The sequence below is a fragment of the Diceros bicornis genome, chromosome 10, assembly GCF_020826845.1.
Source record: "Diceros bicornis minor isolate mBicDic1 chromosome 10, mDicBic1.mat.cur, whole genome shotgun sequence".
NCBI classification, from domain to species: domain Eukaryota; kingdom Metazoa; phylum Chordata; class Mammalia; order Perissodactyla; family Rhinocerotidae; genus Diceros; species Diceros bicornis.
Window position 1 is genome coordinate 63018417 of NC_080749.1, and position 16515 is coordinate 63034931.

At 33.2% G+C, this 16515-nt stretch overlaps 1 protein-coding gene across 2 annotated transcripts in view; it reads left to right on the forward strand.

Moving 5' to 3' along the window:
• Positions 1-14096, forward strand: part of NUP35 (nucleoporin 35) — a 33383-nt gene extending 19287 nt beyond the window's left edge. The window contains exons 5-10 of one of the 2 annotated variants that reach the window (XM_058549379.1): positions 3290-3328; positions 7417-7558; positions 9991-10060; positions 11101-11229; positions 12306-12470; positions 13440-14096. In XM_058549379.1, coding sequence (XP_058405362.1) covers positions 3290-3328; positions 7417-7558; positions 9991-10060; positions 11101-11229; positions 12306-12470; positions 13440-13517 — 623 coding nt within the window. In that variant the 3' untranslated portion in view covers positions 13518-14096. The remainder of the gene's footprint in view (positions 1-3289; positions 3329-7416; positions 7559-9990; positions 10061-11100; positions 11230-12305; positions 12471-13439) is intronic. The other variant, XM_058549380.1, reaches the window with a different exon arrangement.
• The last annotated feature ends 2419 nt before the right edge of the window (positions 14097-16515 follow it).

Consider the following 16515-nt stretch of genomic DNA (forward strand, 5'->3'; position numbering starts at 1 on the left):
ATCTCTTTTGTTTTCATTTAGGTTAGTGGTCTATTTTGAAATAATTGAATCTGTTTTTTAATTGAAGACATTTTCATAAAGGGTAATAAGGTCTTTTGCCCTCCACTTTAGTCTGATCTTAGGAAGTGTTTGAATAGTGGTTTACCAAGGGAGACACATTACAGGCCAATTTGATGTGGTTTGATAGGCACATTTTTTATTTTCATCTTATAAAGCATAGCATGTGGGTACCAGAAGTCTGATTGAAAGAAAATAAAATCGGTGGAGCAATTAAACATTAACAAGGTGGGGGGGAATTATGCTCAAGTTATGTAAATAGTTTTAGATTATGTATAAGTAATTATGTTTTTCAGAGTAGTTGACAAGGCAAAAATTAGATTGCTTATTCGTTGAGACTTAATTTTGATTTGTTTTATTTTTAAAGGTCATAATGGTTGTCTTGTTTTGAGCCTTCATTTAATTACTAGCTTGAAGGTTATTACATGATGTAGCATAACTAAATTGTACCTTCCTAATGGTAATACAGAACATAAAAAAATTTGAATTGGCTTCAGATTTTATGCTAAAATGCCTTTACTATCTTTTGTGTGTTAAAGGTATGTCTTTGTAGTAAGAACTAAATGTATTTAAGAGTATCTTCTGTGCGCTTCTGCATATTTACTAAAGGGATAGTTGATAAGTAAACACTTGTCAAAGTGGGATGTTTCATTTTAAATCAGCCTCATTTTAGAATTATGTTGTACCTATTAAATATATTTGTGATGAGGAAAAAGAATAATTGTTAAATGTATCATGTATAGCATGTATGCTGTTTGACGTACCTTTCAATTATTTACTTTGTATTGTTTCTTTTTTTTTTAAGCATGAACTGAGTTTTACAAGTCAGATGAATCTATCAGGGTGAACCATGTAATATGCTGGGATTCCATTTCCTTCTTGTATATCTTTTTGTTTTCTCTAGAGTTAATAATTGTTGCATATCTTCCTTTGCTTGATTGCTTTTATAAAAATATATTTGAATATTCCTTTCTCAAGCTTTTTGTCTTCTAAATTAGTTTTTAGCCTGGTTACTTGATGACTGAACATAACCAGTCAGTCTTGAGCATCTTTCTTTGTTTTCTAGTAGGATCTAGGATAGTGTTCTGAATTAAATAGATTCTTTAATAAGCGTAATAAATAGATCTGAGGTGATTTGAAATGTATTTTTTTTAAAGAAAGGCTGCATTAATAGATTAAATTAAATTAATTGTGGTTTCTAAATTTGAGTCCAAATGAAGTGAAGGGATTCAAGTTGTATGGCATACTTAAAGAGTTAAGAATTTTGAAATCCTTCGGTGACCATATTTTTTTCTTCTTAGTTATAATCTCATGGTTGCATTATAGTTTTTACTCGATTGATACTTTTAGCTTTTGATCCTTTTGAGGGTGTAGTACTGTTTGGAGACAAGAGATGGATGTCATTTCTAGAAGTGTTTTAGACTTAACTCTGAATATATTTGTGCTGTTGATGCAAAAGAATAATTGTACCAAGTGCATCATTTATATTGAAGTTATATGTTGTTAAAATAGTTCTTTTTTGTGAGTTCTTGTCTACCTACTATTCCATTTAATTCTTGGAGTAGCAGGTAAGTCTTGTGTTACAGGTTAATTTATGGATATAATAACTAACGGAAACAAACATTTATTTATTATAGGTTTATTTATTGAGATATAATTGACATAAAACATTGTGTAAGTTTAAGGTATGCGATGTGTTGTTTGATACACTTACATATTGCAAAATGACCATAATGTTAGCTAACACCTCTGTCACGTCACATAATTATCATTTCTTTTTTGTGATGAGAACATTTAAGATCTACTCTCTTAGCAGCTTTCAAGTATATAATACAGTATTATTAATAATAATCACCATATTGTACCTTAGGTTCCCGTTATGCATCTTATGACTAGAAGTTTGTACCCTTTGACCAACATCTCCCCATATACCCCAGCCCCCAGTCACCACCACTCTGCTCTCTGTTTGTATAAGTTTGGCTTTTTTACATTATACATATGAGTGAGATCCTACAGTATTTGTCTTTCTCTCTCTGACTTTCACTTAACAACGTGAACATCATGTCTTCAAGGTCCATCTGTATTGTCGCAAATAGCAGGATTTCCTTCTTTCTCATGGCTGAATAACATCCATTGTATATTTGTACCACATCTTTATCCATTCATCATAGATGGACACTTAGATTGTTTCCATATCTTGGCTATTGTAAATAATGCTGTAATGAACATGGAAGTACAGATATCTCTTTGAGATCCTGTTTTTATTCTCTCTGGATATATACCCAGAAGTGGATTGCTGGATCATGTGGTAGTTCTATTTTTAATTTTTTGAGGAACCTCCGTACTGTTTTCCATAGTGGCTGTACCAATTTATATTTCCATCAGTAGTGCACAAGGATTCCCCTTACTGCAAATCCTCCCTAACACTTATCTCATATCTTTCTTGATGATTGCCATTCTAAAAGGTGTAAGGTGATGTCTTGTGGTTTTGATTTGCATTTCACTGATAATTAATGTACCTGATAAATAATGTAGCTTTTTTTGTACCTGTTGGCCATTTGTATGTCTTCTTTAGAAAAATTTCTGTTCAGTTCCTCTGCTGATTTTTTTATTGGATTGTTTATCTTTTTTTTTTTTTTTGGCTTGAGGAAGACTTGCCCTGAGCTAACATCTGTTGCCAATCTTCCTCTTTTTTTTTTGCTTGGGGAAGATTCACCCTGAGCTAACATCTGTGCCAATCTTCCTCTATTTTGTATGTGGGTCGCCGCCTGAGCATGGGTGCTGACAAGTGGTGTAGGTCCATGCCCGGGAACTGAACCAGGGCTGCCGAAGCGGAGTGCACTGAACTTAACCACTAGGCAACAGGGCTGGCCCCAGATTGTTTGTCTTTTTGCTATTGAGTTGTATGAATTTCTTATATATTTTGAATATTAACTGCTATCAGATACATGGTTTGCAAATATTTTCTCCCATTCCACAGGTTGCCTTTTCATCTTGATAGTTTTGTCAGTGGCTTTGAAAAGTACGGACATTTTAACAATGTTAATTCTTAAACAATCCATGAGCATGAGTTTTCTTTCCTTTTCTTTGTGTCTTCTTCACTTTCTTTCATCAAAGTATTGTGGTTTTCAGGATACCAATCTTTCACCTCCTTGGTTAAATTTATTCAAAAGTGTTTTTTTTTTTTTTGATAGTATTGTAAACGGGATTTTTTTCTTTATTTCTTTTTCAGATACTTTGTTGTTAGTGTCTAGAAACGGACCTGATTTCTGTATGTTGATTTTGTATCCTTCAAGTTTACTGAATCCCTTGATTAGTTCTAACACCTTTTTGGTGGAGTCTTTAGGATTTTCTATAAATATCATATCATGTCATGTGTAAAAAAATACAATTCTCACCTCTTTCTTTCTGATTTGGATGCCTTTTATTTTCTTGCTTGATTGATCTGGCTAGGACTTCCAGTACTTTGTTGAATAGGAGTGATGAGTGCGCACACTTGTCATGTTCTTGAGAGGAAGAGCTTTCAACCTTTCTCCATTGAGTATGATGATAGATGTGGGCTTGTTGTATATGGCCTTTATTATGTTGAGGTATGTTCCTTCTATACCCAATTTGTTGAGCATTTTTATCATGAAAAGATGTTATATTTTGTCAAATGCTTTTTCTCTGTCTATTGAGATGATCATGTAATTTTTATCTTTCATTCTATTATTGTGGTGTATCATGTTTATTGATTTGAGTATGTTGAACCTTCCTTGCATCCCAAGGATAAACTCTGTTTGATCATGGTGTATGATCCTTTTAATGTGCTGTTGAATTTGGTTTGCTAATATTTTGTTGAGAATTTTTGCATCTATATTCATCAAGGATATTGGTCTGTAGTTTCCTTTTCTTGCAGTGTCCTTATCTTGCTTTTGAATCAGGGTAATGCTGGCCTGGTAAAATGGAAACTAACATTTATTGAACCTCTTAAACATGCTCTCTTAGTTAATCTTCAACTATGTTGGATAGGCACTTCATATACATTTGTGCCTTGTGTTCCTCGTATGTATAAAATGGAGATGGTAGTTTCTGTCATAGAATTGCTTTAGGAAAATATGAATACATGCAAAGAATCTGCAATAGCACCTTGTATATAGTATAAGTGCTCAATACATGCTGGCAATCATCAGCATTAATATTGTTATTGTTTTTATTTTTGTTGTAATATTTGGGAAGTGAGGCTTGATAACTTACTCTAGTTGTGACAGTAAGTAATAGAACTGCAATGTGAACTGACTACAAAGCGTATTACTCTCTTCCCACTACATGATGCTCTCTAGCAAGGTGAATGATTGGCTCAGGGCTAGCAGTGCTAGCCATCTGCCATCCAATCCAATCCAGCTGCGCTCCTAACCCAGTTACATGTTGCTTTCCAAAAGGCAAGATGTTGTGCTGCCTTTTTCCGTCTATACATTAAAGATACTTTCATTATTGTAATTTAGTAGCAGTTGGAACAAGAGGTTCTAGAATAAAATAATAATCTCCCAAGTTAATTTTGGGGGGCTGTTTAGGGTTTTTTTTTAATTTACTTTGACTTGTTGAGTGTTATAGTTGTATCTTGAGTAGCTTGACTCTCCGGTCCTTGTCTGTCATGGGTTAACAGTGTGTCACTGTGACTGGTTCCTGAATATAAGCTTGTTTGTCAAGAGAACTTCTTGTATGGTTCTGAGGAAATCAGTCTACATTCATGAATAGGAAATTAAAACTCAGTTGGTAACCCTTCTTGCACCTCAGCTTTGGCTTGAATAGGAGCTTTACTATTCATTTCCTCATAGGCTTGGTGCCTGTAAATTCTTGTGTTAGTCAAGCATTTAAAAGGCATACAGGAGGTACTTGACACAAGATTGGCACTTACCAAAATATGTGTTTTATGAGGGTAAAATGTGGTTGGGTATAGTCTAGGAAATTTTGGGTTGAATGAAGTTATAAATATTTCTTTATTGAATAACCTTTGAGCGTTTTTTATGTGCATTGTAAATCTCCCATTAGGACAATACAGTATATGGCCTTTAATAAAACTTTTACCACAGTAGCTTTTTTTCCCCTCTGTAGAGTACTTTATTTTTTAAGAGCATACTTTGAAAATCCATTTGACTATAAACACTCTGGAATGTCTTAGGGATATTTTCAACTCAGTTGGAGATTCAGGACAAATGACAAGGCAGCAGATAATAGAGTTAGAATGTGTTGAGCAGAAATCCTCCAGAAAATCAGTAAACATGGAGTGTGAATCATGTGCAAGGTCCTGTAAAACATTTGTTCTCAGACATCTTAATTTTAGGGCCCTTAATACACTCTTAAAAATTGAAGACCAAAGAGTTTTGGATTATAGCTATCGATATTTACTGCGTTAGAAATTAAAACTGAGAACATTTTAAAGTATGTATTAATTCACTTAAAAATGTTTTATGTTAACATAATAACATTTTTTAAAGTAAAAAATAACTTTTCTACAAGAAAAGGTTTTTGTGAGAAGAGTGACATTGTTTTATGTTTTTCAAATCTTAATGTCTGGCTTAAAATATAGCTGAATTCTCATATCTGCATCTGTATTCAGTCTGAATCGATTGAATCACATCATGTAGCCTCTGGAAAAGTCCATTGCCCGCTCATGAGAGAGTGAGAGTCAAAAAGGCAAATGAAACTTTAAAATAATATGAAAATCTTAAAAATTGGTATTATTTGACTTGGCTGAATCTGTGAGAAGGTCTCGGGAAGCCCAGGGTCTCTGGACTACACTTGTAGAACTGCTGCTGTAGTGAATACAAGTACTAGAGTACTGCTTAAGAGCTCATGCTTTGAATTTTGATTGCCTAGATTGGAATTCCACCTTCTCTTCTGGATGTTAACATCACCCAGTTTCCTAATTTAAATAGAGGTACTAATAGAACCTGTCTTATAAAATTGTTAGAATTAAATAAAATTATACGTCAAGACTGGTGTAATAAGTACTCAATAAAACATTACCGTTCATTATCATTTCAAAATTTCTATCCTGTTATATCACCTTTGTTCACAATTTTCCATTGGCTTCCTAACTCATTTGAGGTAAAAGCCAAAGTCTTTACAGTGGCTTACAAAGTTTTCCTTCATAATCTGACACCTTGTTACCTCTCTGTGCTCACGTACTTGTTCTGACCTCAAATCCCCCTCCTCACTGTGCGAATACTTGTCTTCTTGCTGTTCCTCAAACACCAGTTGTGTCCTTTCTCAGGCCTTTGTACTTGCTTTTTTCTCCACCTAATATTCACTTCATCAGATATTGGCATATTTTGCCTCCTTTCTCTTTCAGGTTTTTGTTTTAATGACATCTTAGTGAAATCTTTTTTTCATTTAACCTTTCCACATACGTACGTACATGCATGCATACCTACTCCCTAGCTCCCTTCTCTGTTTTTCTCTTTTTTCCCTCTGTAGGATTTTCTGTTCTCTAACATACTAGGTATTTGCTTACTTATTTCTCTTCCACTGGAATTTAAGCTCCATTAGAGATAGGTGGGGTTTTTTTTTGGTCTAACTTGTTTACTACTATATCTTCAATACCTAGAATGATGCTTGGTGCCTGTTTAGGTGCTGAAAAAATATTTCTTGTATGAGTAAATCATAATTACTACTCCAAAAATAAAAGAAAAATAATCTGTGCTTTTCAGAAATGTGTGGTCTCAATAGGATAGTGTCTCTGAGATAAAATGAACATGTAAAGTGTTTAGCTTGGCATGTTGGACATGTAGAGGTACTCGTTAATTGGTAGCTGTTATTGCAGGATAAGAAAAGAAAGAACAAAATCAGACATTTCAAATAGAAACAATCTGAATAAAAGAAACTGCATTCACACCTTAGGGACTAGGGTAGATACTGTTTAGGGGCATATTGGAAAAATAAGATTGCAACTCTATTGTGGAGGCCAAGGCATTTGAATTTTGGTTTGTGGGTAATGAGCAGTTATTGAATATTTTTAAGGCCGAAGCGCCATGATGAAAGTGGTAGGTTTGGAAGATGAATCCAACAGAAGTCCTTGAGATTGACTGACTGGAGATTCTTCTGGCATAGGCTTAACCTGAAATTAATAAAACATTTAGCAAATTTGAAATAAATAATAAAACATTTGCAAAATCACAAATTATGCTCAATTATTAATGACTTCCTCTCAAACTGTACAGTAGTATAAAATTATCATTTGATTACAGTTGGATATTTTGAACTATTTATGCAATTTCCATCTTTTGATGTACTTTTTCATTTGAAACTAAGAGCTTTGATTTAAAATAAACCAAGATGTTTATATTCATAACTAACTTACTAAATATACTAATGTAGGGCAAAGTATGTTTAGTCCAGCAAGCATTGGTCAGCCACGAAAGACAACATTATCTCCTGCCCAGTTGGATCCTTTTTATACTCAAGGAGATTCTCTGACTTCAGAAGATCACCTCGATGACACTTGGGTGACTGTATTCGGGTAAGGTTTCTGGATCATTTACCTTTAAAAAAAAGAATACTCCCTCCCCAGTATTTCATAATGAATATTATCAAACATACAAAAAAGAAAGGCAAGAATTGCACAGCAAACACCACGTAGATTCTGCAGTTGTTAACAGTTTGCTACATTTGTTTCATCTATCCATCTATCCTTCTATTAATTCATTTTTTTGTTGTTGGTACATTTCAGAGTAAGTTGCAGACATCAGTAGGTATCACCCTGACACTTAAGCATGCATATGATTAACTAGTGTTCAATATTTGTTTATAGTTTTTTCATCATTTATCTGTTTGCGTCTTCTTAAATTATTTTCTCTTCAGCATATTTGCTGGATATTGGAATAGAGTTGCCCCTTTAGACTTAGGGAGCTCCTTTCTCTTTTTCTAGTGGCTATTTCTCTGCTTCTAGTGGATTTAACCAGTTTTGAACTAACAAATTAAATTTCATTTGTAACATATGTACTATATTACAGGGTTGATACTTTCTAGTCACAGAATATTGAATATTAATGGAAATTGTGCATGACAGTCCTAGATGCATTTTGAATAGATTTTTAGGTCCAAAAAAGTACTTTAAGGCATGTTAGAGATCATATTGCATCATTTACAGATGATAAAAGTGGTGTACACAGATTAAGTGATTTATTCAGAGGTTTACATCTAGTTATTATTAAAGCTTCGGCAAAAACCCAGGTCTTTTGATTCTTTCAAGCTGGTATTGTTTACACTACATAAGATTTGTTTCTGTAAGTGTGATATGACATAGTGATATTGGGCCGTACTATATATAGTTCTGGGGTAAAAAATAACACGAGCCCCTTGAAGAAAGAACAATGCACAGTAAATATTAGTGGACTTTATATGTTCAATTTATTTGAAATTTAAAAATTCAAAGAAAATATAAGAATATACAGTGAAAAATCTTCCTTCCCACTTTTGTCCCAGGCTACAATTTTCTCCCCTTCTTGATTTTTTGTTGTTGTTGTTGTTCTTTTGTGTTTATGTTTTTGTATTCTCTCATGAAATGGCTATATGTTGTTGAGCTTGGATGTCTACTCCCAGGTCTGTTTTTTAGACTCATTAGTAATGGTGTCACTTTTAAGTTTCCTTAGTAATTAGATAAATTACTTCAAGTACTTCTGCTAGTCCTTTTTTTGATTTTTAAGACATACACTTTCCCAGCTATTTATTTTCTGTTGGTTTTATGTTCTAGTAACCCTTTATATGAGTTAAATTGCAAGAACTGAACCATTTCTTCTAAGGGATAAAACGTTTTATTTTGATCATTTATAGGAAAGTACATCTAAAATACATTATATATGTTCTTTCTTTGATAATTTAACTTTTTCCTGCTGAGTCAGGGTCATCATGAAATATCCTTCATTGTTTTAGGGTGATTCTTTTACAGAAGTTTGGAATGTTTTTACTCAGTGCAGTCCTAGAGTCCTGGAATTGTGTTGTATTTCTCAAGTACCTCCCTCACTTGCAACCATTATTTCTCTATTTCATTTTTATTTTCTTTAGCTCTGCTTTGTAGGCACCCTGCCTCATTTGTGTTCTTATTTGGGGTTAGAAATTTATATCCAAACTTATAAAATAAAATTCCAGTTATGAATGCAGTATTTTACTCATATAGATTTTAATGTATGAAGCTTCTCATTTATTTTTGCGATTCACATTTTTTTCTTTAGGGTTCTAATCTAAGCTCCAGGTAACTGAAGTTACTGGTTAATGAAACTCCAGACTTTCAAATTGAAAATCGATTTATTGTTGGACTATAAAAGTAATAGTGTCTCATTGTAAACTATTCAAACTATACAGAACTTTATAAAGAGGAACGTAAAAATCACTTATAATTTTGCCATTCAGAGATATATGGCTATTAAAATTTTGGTAACCCTCCTTTTAAATGTTTTTATACCATTGATATTGGTACTGGCTTTTATTTTTGTTTCAGGACTAAATTTCTGAATTTTCAGGTGGTGCTCAATGTATAATGAAAAAACTCTATATAATTTAAAATTCTTTTCCTTTTAATAACCGTAGTATACTTAAATATTTCACAAACACACACACACGCTTGTAATATAAATTATAAACTGAACTGCAACTTCACAGTTCTTTTCTAAGGACTCTGATAATGGCAGTGAGAGTAGAATTTTAGAGCTTTTGGAGGTAGAACCTGGGGATCGAGAACAATGGCTGAGTCAAAACTAATTTTAACCTATTCGTTTTTGGGTGATGGACAATGATAGATTTAGCTGATAAAGGGGGAAAACAGGATGATCAAGGATCTCCTATTAATGTTCTAGATAGTTGGGGGGAATTTATCTTGAAACACTTGTGAGTATGGCAATTTACATTTGTATTTATTGTGGAAGTTGACTTTTTGGGCAACTCTTTTTCTTTCAGGTTTCCTCAAGCATCTGCTTCCTATATATTACTACAGTTTGCACAGTATGGGAATATCTTAAAACATGTGGTAAGGCTTGATTCTTTTCAATTCAAGGTTTAGGCTGAGGAAAGATAAACTGTGAATTGAGGGAAACTTTGCTGCTGAATTTTATCCTTTTTTTCCAAACTTAAATGTTTTTCTCTCTTTTTTTAAGTTTTTGTAGACTGTCTTTTGGAGTCTGGAAGGCTGGGAGTTGCATATTATTTGATAAAAAGGGATAAAGAGAGAAGATAAGAGAGTGAGAGTTTCAGGCTTCCCTCCACCCCATTTCTTAAATAGTTCAGTCTCTTAAAAAAGATTATGCCAAATATTATATTACTGTTTTTCAGTTTGAGTTTGTTTATTGGGGATAAAGGAAAAGGAAGAAGTTCCTGACTTACAGATTTCTTAGAGATTTTTTGGCTTGTAGAGAGCTTTTTTAAAAAAATTATTTTACCTTGCACAAGTTATAAATAACAAATCTTTTTTCTGTTACTAGAGATTGACTTATTAACTCCTACACAAAATCAGATTGATGAATACAGTGTCAAAAAATTTCATAGCAAGTGTTGATATGACCTTTTTACAGAAACAGTTATCTTTTGAGAATTACTTTACTTTCAGAGCTAACATCTCTTGCCAATCTTCCTCTTTTTGCTTGAGGAAGATTGTCGCTGAGCTAACATCTGTGCTAACCTTCCTCTATTTTGTATGTGGGATGCCGCCACAGCATGGCTTGATGAGCGGTGTGTAGCTCCGTGCCCAGGATCCAAACTTGTGAACCCCGGGCTGCCGAAGTGGAGGGCACAAACTTAACTACTACGCCACCGGGCCGGCCCCCGCATATTCTTTATATTAGAGAATTGAGAGCAAGATAGGGATTATTGAAATTATTATTGAGATTATTGTTTAATAGGATTTTGTGAATTCTAGTATACAGCTTTTTACAGGGCATCAAATAAAGAGTGGAAGCAGATTTACATTCATTATTTTCTGTTTTCTAATAGAATTCATTGTTTAGATTTTATGTATTTTATTTTTATTTTTTTTATATTTTATATTTTAAGAGACAATTTCATTCTTTGCAGATGTCTAACACAGGAAATTGGATGCACATTCGTTACCAGTCTAAACTGCAGGCCCGGAAAGCCTTAAGCAAAGATGGGAGGATTTTTGGAGAGTCCATCATGATTGGTGTAAAACCATGTATAGATAAAGTAAGTTATTGCTGATGTAAGGAATAGAGCTTAATCTCTTGAAGAGCACAAGTCTGAGTATCGACATGGGTGGTTATGTCACTTTGCTTCACTGTGCCTCTTTTTCTTAGTTTGTAAAGTGTAATGATGTTATGGTATTCTTTTAATAGTAAGGCAAAGGTATTTAGTCACAAGACTTTAGAATTTAGAGATAATCCATCTCGACTCCTTCATTTTACAGATAAAGATAAGAGGCCAAGAGGACTTAAGTAACTTATCCAGAGTTGTTAAAGGTGAGGCCTAGATTCTAGGTCTCTTAACTTGTAACCCATTCTTTCTTGTGCAAAGCAACATCACATTCAAAAGAAATGTGCTATTTCAGAATGAAATATTTCACATGAATGGTAACTGAAGGTTAACTTAAATGGCTGAAGCTTTTTATTAGTCATTTCTATTTTAAAATATTAAAAAATTATTATAATTTATATACTCATAAAACAATACTGAACACAATTTAAACTTTTCTTTGTGACTTGTAAAATCATGATGACCATTCTTTAAGTAAATATATGTGAACTTCTACTACCTACCAGGCACTGTGCTTGGTGCTTGTATGTGTACATTAGTGCACAAAGCAGACAAGGCTCATGTTCTCAACATCTAGTGTCACTGTGTATTGTGTAATTTTTATACTGTGCTGTAACAGGTATTTGCAGAGTCTAGAGGAGAATTTGGGGTTACTGGGTACTAAATAGCATTGGACTTTGATTCCCCCATGTCCCCGGGTTTCCCCAAGAATTCTCTTTTTCTTCCTTGCTGATTTTCCATAGTATTTGTTAGGAGACTCTTACTCTTGTGAGTCTGTAGTCTTCAGGATGTTTGAGGTCATTGAAGTGAGATTTCTGGCTAAGCATTAGATCTCAAATGCTAGCAGAGAAGCGTATATTGTTTTATCAAGACTAAAATTATTTGAAAGGTAAATTAAATCAAATAAGGTGTGCATCTTTTAATAAAGTTTTCTTTGTAAGTAGGATGTAATATTGTATAATATGTATTATGTTTGTAAACAGAGAAGTTCTTTATCTTTGTTTCTCCAGAGTGTTATGGAAAACAGTGACAGGTGTGCTTTATCATCTCCATCTCTAGCCTTTACACCACCAATCAAAACCTTAGGTACACCAACCCAACCTGGAAGTACTCCTAGGATTTCTACCATGAGACCTCTTGCTACAGCATACAAAGCTTCTACTAGTGACTATCAGGTATTTTAAAGATTGGATAAAAAGGATGTACTTTAAAGACTGAAGTGCATGGTGTGTTTTAACTTTTTCATTGGATTGATATGTATGTCATTAAATATTTCCTACTGAAGTGATTGGCTTGATGAAACCTGTAAACATCACATTCTTAATTTCCTATTTTAAAAATTAGAATTTTGGCCAATTGGAAAGTTATCTTGGATTTAAAAAGAATTTCTTTGCTGTTTTTTAAGACATTTTGAGAGTTTGTATGAGTTATATTTACATACATAAAAAGTTTCTCCTGTGAACATCTCTAGCATGAAGAAATATTAAAACCCTGTTAAATGGATGACTAAATCTGATGGTATCACAAATGAAGTGTGATACCATCACACTTCAACAAAGTGTGAACAAACAAAGCCATTGGTTTTGGTTATCAAAAGAGTATTGATCAGCTCCCATTTCAAAATAGTTTAAAGGAGAAGTTCATTATATTCATTAAAGAGTAGTAGAAGTATTGTGACTCATTCATTATGTTATTGTCTTCTGTTTAATTAGCCAGGAGTTCTGAACTTGCCTAGCTGCAGATACAGGTCTTGAAACAGCAGATAAAACACTTGTGCTTTTATAGGGCAGGTAGTGACAATTTAATCTTTTGACTTCCCCTAAAATTTTTCCGTTAGTTTTTTCTTCTTTCTTTTTTAACCAATGTTTTAAAGTCCTCATCTCTTGTAGCTTTTGTGTTATTTGTTGGTCGGTTCCCTAGTTTAAGGAGCAGATGTAATTTGCCTTGCCAAAGGAATAAGATTTTGCCATTCTTCCTACCATAAGGATATTCTAACTAAATTCCTATTTTAATTTTTAAATATACAGTTCATTGCTACAAATGCGTTTTAGTGTTTGGCTCTTTTAAATTAGCCATTAACTCTAGAATTGACTATGATATTGAAGAAACCATAACCTAACAATTGTGTGTGTTTTTTTTAATAGGTTATTTCTGACAGACAAACGCCAAAAAAAGACGAAAGTCTTGTATCCAAAGCAATGGAGTACATGTTCGGCTGGTAGTATAGTAAGAGCTAAGAACTCAACTACAAAGGAGGAGGCTGCTACACTAAAACAGAGTTAGCAGAGTACTGCTGGGTTTCCTTCGGTTAGTTGTATAACCACTCTTGGCAGTATGGGATTGCTATCTCATGCTTCCTTTAGAAGCCTTTTTCTTTAAGGATACAGCGTATTTGTAGCTTGCACTTTAAAAGATGTTTGAGATACGTTTTAAAGAAACAAAAAATCCCTGTAAATAGGATTTTGTGCTTTCTGGGATAGTGCATGCTTAGCACAAAAAACTCAGCATTGATTACTATAAATTATATAATTGAGTTTGTGGTGAGGCTTTGTAGTCTTCATGAGTTGGTGGGGTGAATTTCATGAAGAGTAACTGTACAGTTGCTTCTAACAAGACACAAAGATAACTAACAATTTGAATTATGGTCTTTTAATTTAGATAGTATTTAATATTTTAATTATCCTTGTTTGTATCTGTCCTGTTGTGGATTGTCATCTTTCAGTATTCTAAAACCAAAACAGTCTTTTAAAAAAACCTGCTAACTTTCTTGATAATAAACTTTGTCAATTGTACGTATTGAACATTTTTTGAAAGAGTGATTTATTATTTTATGAATTATTACAAAAAGTTCTAAGTGTTTGCTGAAATAGACAAAATATGAGCCACCATATACCTGTAATCCAGCTTTAATACCAATCAATATTTTGCCATACTTGTTTCTTCTTTTCCCCTTTTATTTTGTTTAAAGCTGATCTCAGATGTAATGCCATTTTAGTCTAAACACTTGAGGATATATCAAAAAAGAACATTTCTGTATGTAATTACAATGGTAGTATCACACCTAACAGAATTAACAATTTCTTAACATCTGATATCTAGTCAATTTAAAAATTTCCCAGTTGTCTCCAAAATGTATCTATGGTTTGTTTGTTCAAATCATTATCTAGACTAGGTCTACACAGTGTGTTTGATTGTTTTGTCTTTGGAGTGTCTTGAAATCTAAATCCCTCTCTTCTCCCTTGTCTAACACACCATGACTTGTTGAAGGAACCATGTGAGTTGCCAATAGAGTGTCCCACAGACTCAATTTCGTTGATTGCTTTCTTGTTTACTTATTCATCATTTATCCCATATCTTAGAAGTTAGATCTAGAGAGGATTAATTAGATTCTGATTTCATTTTTTTTTTGAGAAACCATACTTGATAGTAGTATGGTGCACTTTATATTATATTACATCAAGAGGGACTTAATTCTGGTTGTCTGGTTTTAATGATACTCAGATTGGTCATTGGGCACACAGGCCTGACGCCTTCATTGGAAAGTTCCCTGTAGCCTTTTTACATAGTACTTTTAAAAGCATGGATTAAATATGAGACTTGCCTGAATCAGTTATTTCATTAAAGTTTGCAAAATGATGATTTTCCAAATCTATCATTCCTTTTGCATTTATTAGCTGGAATTCTTTTAGATAGAAGAACCTTGCTCCATCAAGCTATTTGGTTATTATGGAATACATTGATACCAGAATGGCAGGACAAATATTTACTCCTTTTCCTTTATCAGTTTTCAGAATAATTTTTGATACTCTGGCAACCTCCACAGGTGTCCTATGAGTTAAAAATTTTTTTCCTTTGGTATCACTATCCACTCATGGCTTTTTTTTTTTCAATTCACTTGAATCACTTGCAGTCATTATTCTTTTGTTCAGATTATCCCCCTTGACCAGGGAGAACCTCATCAAGTTGGCTCTTGTCTGAAAAGGAAGTTTTTAATTGAAATAATATTTCACCATAGTACATGTATCTAGAGAATCTGCATCTTTCCTTATCTTTAATACATCTTTATAAAGAATAACTAACACATTGTATGAAAGATTTTGATATGCTTTTTAAATCACAGCGAAGTAACATTGAAGTCTTGTTTAGTTCTCTGTCATGAAGTGATACTAAGGAATGTAATGGCATGGATGAAAATCCATTTATTATTACATTTATAGAGTATTTTTCATCTGGAACTTTTATATTGAAGTCTTTCTCTTACAACTTAAAATAGGATTATATTTTGTATCCTATTTCATTACATACAGAACTCAATTATTCAAGGTGGAACTGGCTACTAAATCCCATTAAATTCTTGCATTTGTACTTGTTATATACATTTTTGTATAAGGGCTGTGTTTTTGATTTTTTTCAGAGGGCATTTTATTTCCATAGACCTTTGTGGACCATGAAGTTTGCTTTCTGGCAAAAAATATTTGTTTGCTATGTTTGGGTTTGTTTTTTTACCTAATATTGTATCTTACCTATCTTTGTATCCATCACATCTTTTATTTAAAAAGCCAGGAAATATATAAATGTATCAAACCAAGATGTTATATACCTCAAACTTATACAATGTTATGTTAATTATATCTCAATTAAAAAAATTTAATAATAAACCAAAAAAACAAAAACAAAAAGAGCCAGGAAAGTCTCAGAAATCAAGCTGCCATATTTTCCAGTACTATAGAAAAACAACAAAAGTGGGAACTCTGTGAAGCTAGAAAAGTTACCTTGAACCAAGCCTCTTTCTAAATTTAGAAAAGCTGGTTTCACACAAAAATAGGTAACATAAAATGATAGTCATGCAAAGTTGTTACCAAAAATAGAGGATAAGGAACAAAATATCATCCTGTAGACATTGAAAGCACACCAGAAAAGCATGCCCATAAAATACAGTCATGCATTGCTTAATGACGGGGATACGTTCTGAAAAATGTGTTGTTAGGCAATTTTGTCATTGTGCGAACATTACAGAGTGTACTTACACAAACCTAGATGGTATAGCCTACTACACACCTAGGCTATATGGTACCAATCTTATGGGACCACCATTGTATATGTGGTTTGTCGTTGACTGAAACGCCATTATGCGGTGCATGGCTATAGATCATAACTGTGACCTATTATTTAAAAATGAGTTACAAGACATTTTGAAAATGATAAAAAAATATGAAGGAA